Source organism: Haliaeetus leucocephalus, unplaced genomic scaffold (assembly GCF_000737465.1).
Source record: "Haliaeetus leucocephalus isolate CR32 unplaced genomic scaffold, Haliaeetus_leucocephalus-4.0 Scaffold339, whole genome shotgun sequence".
NCBI classification, from domain to species: domain Eukaryota; kingdom Metazoa; phylum Chordata; class Aves; order Accipitriformes; family Accipitridae; genus Haliaeetus; species Haliaeetus leucocephalus.
In genome coordinates, this window is record NW_010972775.1 from 22332083 (window position 1) to 22338082 (window position 6000).

At 38.4% G+C, this 6000-nt stretch overlaps 1 protein-coding gene across 4 annotated transcripts in view; it reads left to right on the plus strand.

Moving 5' to 3' along the window:
* Positions 1–6000, plus strand: part of MAP2K5 (mitogen-activated protein kinase kinase 5) — a 141047-nt gene that overhangs the window by 83691 nt on the left and 51356 nt on the right. For 3 of the 4 annotated variants that reach the window (XM_010572110.1, XM_010572112.1, XM_010572113.1), the window contains one exon: positions 3789–3818. The exons of the other annotated variant lie outside the window; for it this stretch is intronic. In XM_010572110.1, the coding sequence (XP_010570412.1) occupies positions 3789–3818 (30 nt within the window). The remainder of the gene's footprint in view (positions 1–3788; positions 3819–6000) is intronic. 4 annotated transcript variants of the gene reach the window in all.

A 6000-nucleotide genomic window follows, 5' to 3' on the forward strand; every position in this document is an offset into this window, starting at 1 on the left:
TGCTTATCAGTTCCCAAACCTAACTAGTGTGAATGGAAATACCGCATTTTTGTTATGATGCCTTAAAAATAAAATTGCAAGTCCCTGAGTTTCATTGTGTAAATGCAGAGGAGATAAGTTTTTGACAGTGTGTTAGTTTGGTAGTTTACTTTTTTTTGTACCCTGCATTGGGCCTGTGCTGCATATGTTTATATGACTTCCTTGAGACAGATGATAGAGAGTATGAAAATCCCTTTAGTGAAGCTCTAATCTGTTTGTTTTTTGTGGATTTTTTTTCTTTACTTTAACTGTGACACTATTTATAAATCTAAATCTACATACAGAGGTCATTGGTTGGCTGAACTTAAACCATTTTACTTAGTAAATTTAATTAAGAAAATACAGTGCAACTCATAAGCAAATGAGTTTTTCCTAGTTTTAAACCAAACCACCCTCTTGAGTGCTGATTGCCTTGCTCGACCCCTGGTGATATAGAAACAGGCAAAATTAAAAAGGACATTAAAGCTTCATTAAATCTGAAACACATTTAGTACAGTGACATATCTGCGGGCTATTTCAGGGAAGATTACATACTCTTTGGTAAGTTTCTTAATTTATAATACCTTGACAATCTTGCAGGGAGGAAACAACTCTGACGAGATGAATCGAGTGATGGTTCAGGGGGATGCAGAACTGGCACATGATCTGTCCGTGGCTGTATTGCTTTGCAGTTCTCAGTCAAGGAGCAGCTTCACCGAGAAACGTGTTCCTTTTTTAAGAATCCCCAAAGAACTTGTTCCTGATGCATTTCGGGTTCTTCAAAGCTCATTTATACACCCCGTACTTATGTCTGGCAGAAAACTGCTCTTTCCCCAATTGTTCTGCTACCTTTGGAGCCCCTGCTGAGGTGTGTGGTGGTCAGGGAGAGGAGTCATCAGTGAGAATGGAAATGCTTAGTTTGTAAGTCATCATCGAGGCAGTGGCCATTTTTCTACTTAGATAAGTTCTGCAGAATGATGCCCTGTGCATATAGCCGTAATTATCTTCTTGTTCTACAGTGGGATAACTATTACATTTCTACAAGTCTGTAGCTATTGTAATGACCATTCTTAAATCAGTAGTCATTGGAAAAATCAGGATTTCTTCTACTTCTGTTCATGGAAAAGTGTTTGACGTTTATAGGTTTATTTCTAGGCATTTATAGGCTATCACAGCAGCAGTGCTTCTTAGGATCTTGAGCAGTTCTTGAAAGTTAAGGATGGTCCTCCCAAAAGAAGAGAAGACAAAAAAGGGTATGTTTTAATAGCTCCTGATCCTTAAGACGGAGCATAACAGAAAACATAGGGTCTTTGCTTAACTGTTTAGCGTTGTATTTCAAAGCCTGCCATCAGAGAGTGACTGTAGTGACACTCTGAGCTGGGGGAAGCTGTGAACCAGACACAAGTGATAGAAGAGATGGCGATCAAGCCTGCTTGGCTCAGGTTGTTTTGTTATGGGGATGAATTTGCTGCAAAGAAAAGCACTGCACTCAGCACTGCACCAGAAACAAAACTGAAAGGCAGAATTCACCCCAAAGAGTTGAGTCTTAAAGGCAAACCTGGAAGACAAACCACAGAAGAAACCCAAAGGAGGAATCTAGCTTAAATTGGATCGCTTTGGAGAACCTGAAGAGATCTTACTTGTCTTGTCACCTTAATGTTGCTCCCTATTCCAGTGTCTCTTGTAAGCCTGATTTCTTCTATATTATGTAGCTGTTGGTCTTACAAACTAAGCAAACACAGCGATGCCCAAATGGAAGTCTAAAGCAGATCACAACTTTCAGAGAGATGAGTGGCACAATAGAAACATCTCAGAAAAACTGCATGTGTTATTGCTAGCAGGGCTCCTTGCTCAACACCATACTGATACAGCAGATCATAGTGGCTCCTCCTCAGTGACTATGCAAACTCTCACTGATAAGATATTTAGGAAGGTTTGGGGTGATTTTTCAGTGATGCATGGAAATGTAGATCCACAGTTTCTGTAACTGTGATGTGTCTGTGCAGTAAGTAAGCGTTCAGAGATACTGTACAAACCAAGTAGCCCCTTTAGAACCAACTTGATATGTCTGTAGATTTTTCAGGACAAATACTATCTCAATATTGCAAAAGCTTCTTAAGAGTAGTCACCAAAAAAGTTGTTTCACCTCTTTGGGTTTCTCTTGCATGCCTCTCTTACACAAATGCTTCAGGACCTACTCTGCTTTTGTAACGTCTTTCCTCTGAGGATCTGGAAGAAGTTTTTGCTAAGAAAAGAAGTATTTGCTAAGGCTCACAGCCAAATGGCTAATACCATACTAGGTTTGGGCAGCAGCTGGAACTGCAGAAAGGGCACCATCTCTGCTGTTTTCTGGTTGCTTCTACTCATGCTGTCAGCTTCTTCTCACCACCTTCTCATGACCTTTTCCTGAACTGGTGAGGCTCGAGTATGTCTACTGGTCTATGCCCCATCAGTTCCCCACCTTGCTGCAGCTCTGGCTATGCCTTATTGTTTATACTTAGGATAGTTTTGTGCTGCCAGCCAGGCTGAAATTTCATCATAAGTTAGCACAGTTGCCTCAGCTGCAATCTGGCTAGGTCAAGTAACCACGGCACTGAGGAGCTCAAATATTGGGGTCAATACAGGTGCAATGAAAGAGCTTTTGCCCAGCACTGACGCATGGTTTAGCCTTTACAGTACATGACACGGTGGCTTAGACCTTCAGCATTAATGCCATTACTCAATCTGATGTGAATATACCTAGTTTATCATGCAGACAAATCAATGATAGAAGTGCATCCATAACCTTTTTGGTAGACCTCCTTCTGAAGGTTGGTAAGGGCAGGATTCATGAAGATTAACCAGAGTGTAGGGAAGCTCATCTGACTATGGCTCCTCTGTAAACCATGGAGAGAGGAGGGCTTATCCAGAAAGCAGATCAGAATAGATCTGCTCTGAATGCCCTTTTGGAGGAGTCTGTGTCAACTCTGAAAACCCTTATCCTTCACTGAAGAGCAGACAAAAAAACCTTAAACTAGTTTTATTTTGCTGAAATCTTTTCCAAGGTTCAGATAGCAAATGGGAAAACCTAAAGTCTGGTACAAAGAATTTATCATGGAATATTTATTAGCTATGGCATTATGGCAACAATAGTACTGTTGTTGGGTCTAATACTGGTACTAGCAAATACTCTAGTAATGCATCAATTGACTTACAAAACAGTGTGGGGAACAAATCCAGTTGATATCGTATGCAATTGAAAGTAGATCTGGAGAAAAGACGAAGTGTCTTTTTGTGGGTGCCATGATCTCTCTCCAGATCCTGCTCACAGGGTCCTAGCTGGGTTTGACACCGATAAGAAAACAAACCTCAGCTATATAACCCAGATTTTACTCTGAGCCAGTTAAGGAAGGACTTTGGGAGTTCAGTGCATGCTCTATAATACCTGTTCATTGCAGATAATTATCAGTAAAGGTCAGTGTCGTTGGCCTCGCTATTGAGGCTGAACTGGTTTAATTTAGAGTCCTCAGGAGCTTGGGCATCAAACAGTGTTACTGAGTGGTACAGACAAAAGAGCTTGAGAAATACAGAATTACTCAGAAACGTAGAACAAGGGGTAATTGTTGTGAATGACTCCATTCTAAATACAGCTCTTTGTGTGTTTTCAGAATTACTTTTGCTGACATTTTCCAATTTATACAATAGTAAGAGTTGAGTACTTTTCTCTGTTTAAGAAAATGTGCCCTCCATGCAAATCTATATAACTAGACAAATATTATTTCCTTTCCCAGCTTGCTCTTGGGAGGTTTCCATATCCTCAGGTAAGATTGTTCATTACTGCTGTTTGCCACTGTGACATTCATTCCTATGTATGAAGGTGCAGGGAGCAATTGTGAACATTTGAGCCACATACAAATAAATCTGTCCTGTTAAATTGAAAAGTGGTATCTTGAAGGAGTAATTTAGAAGTCTCTATTGATTTTTTTTTTTCTTCCCCTCTTTTTCTCTTCTCCAAACTCTAGATTTTCTTTCCCTGGAGACAATGAAAATTATGATGATGTTAATGATTGTTTTGTTATGAGATTAAAAAATAATCCACTATGTACAACAGTGCTTTTGAAGCAGGAAGGTGTATCTACTCCTTTTTTATATTTTAATTTTTAACTCCAGTTTTGAATAATGGTACGATGGTCTAAAATCTTCTCAAGTCAAAAATATAATGTGAATGGAACACTTAAGGGAGCTCTGGATTTTCCCTCTAAGAGGACCTAATATTAGTATTTTATTTAGATATTGGCATTTTCTAACTTTCCACTGACCTAACTCGGTTTCATTGAAGTTGGTAGTAAAACTATTTCCATCTTCAATGGTAATGGTTAGGCCAGTGCTGAGCCCTGCGTTACCACGTAGTATTTTACTTTGTATGCTTGAAAAAACATCAGGCTCTGAACAAAACAACCAATCCAGAAATAGCTTTGATGATTACTTTAAATTCTTATTGCAAGATGGGTGTTAGAATTCATGGTAACAAACTGTTCTGTAGTTCCTCAAATTATTCTTTCCTGGGAGAGGGGAAAAAGTGAAGTGTCCAGGGACTAAAATGAATTATTTGAATGTGGTTTTTATGTTTTCATATGTTTTATGAACACTGTTTTCTGCATCTTGGTCCATACAGATCAGAGTGCCTGGAGGCATGTCTGATTTAAAGGTGGTGTTGGTCTGTGCTCTTTAAGCATCTATTAACTTGCTATTATTATGCAAATAACTGTTGTAATACACATACTAATTTATGCATGGTTAGATTATGCAGATGCCTCACAAACATGGTTATTGAATAATAGGCTGGGACTCATTCTCTCTCCCATTTTTATAAGCTGTTTTAAGCAAATTCTCCTGACACTTTTATGGACTTGTAAAGGTTTTGCATATGTAGAAATATACTGATTTTTCACTTTCTCATCTCCTGTGGAAAATGTTTACTGACTGAGAGAGCTGTAGCTGGTTAGCGGAACGTACTTTGCGTATTTTATCCATATTTTAAAATGTACCCCTCTCCTTTGAAGAGGGGACTGAAAAAAAAGCTCTTGTGTTGAAGTGTCCTCCATACATTGGCGTACTCACTTGTGCTCATTGAGTGTCTTGAAGTTCATTGTAGATGGTGTATTATAACACTAAATCGAAGTGACGTGGGATACAATTTCAGATAACCCTCTGTTCACAGGAGTGTTGGAGCTTGGGGAAAAAAGTTAGAGCGCATACATTATGTATGATTCTCGACAAAAATTTGTTTTCTGAATTGGGAGCAAAACATGATTGCTAGTTTAAGATCCTTTTTGCTATTCTAATTAAAAAAGCGGATCGGGTTTGTAAAAGAATATTTGGCAAGTCAGTAGTCCATGAAATTGTATATATTTTTTAATGTAAAACAGTTGAGGAGGTGAAACTTTAAAATGTAGCTATTAAGCTTTTCAAGAAACTGCTTTTCATAAGGATTTTTATGTGAAGAATATGTATTTTAGACAAGTACTTACATAGCTGGTCACAAGAACCCTTAGAAAGCTACTCTGATTAGGGGGATAATTAGTGGGTTGGGGTTTTTTTATATCTAAATATCTATTTATCTCCCTACATAAGGGCTTGATTCTGCAGTCACTCATTTGAATAAATCCTCCTCACTTCAGTGGGCTTATTCGAATGAATGAAGCTAATCATATGTGTGTGTGCAGAATTTGTCCCTAAATAACTTGGAGTTACTGCTCTCTCAAAATAGAAAGTATGGATACATGTCTGAGAACACCTGAAATTTCCTGCAAATGAATGTTTGTCTCCAGCTGTAGCTGGAAAAAAAATTTTTTTTCCTTTTTCTCTATTTTTAAGACATAGACAAATGGTGTGTGTAAATTCAGTTTAAATGAATAAGATTTATAGGGGGAATCATTGCAGTGTGGAAATTCAGGACTCCTGCAAGATGCCAGTAAGACTAAAGGATGATTGTTTTTTTTT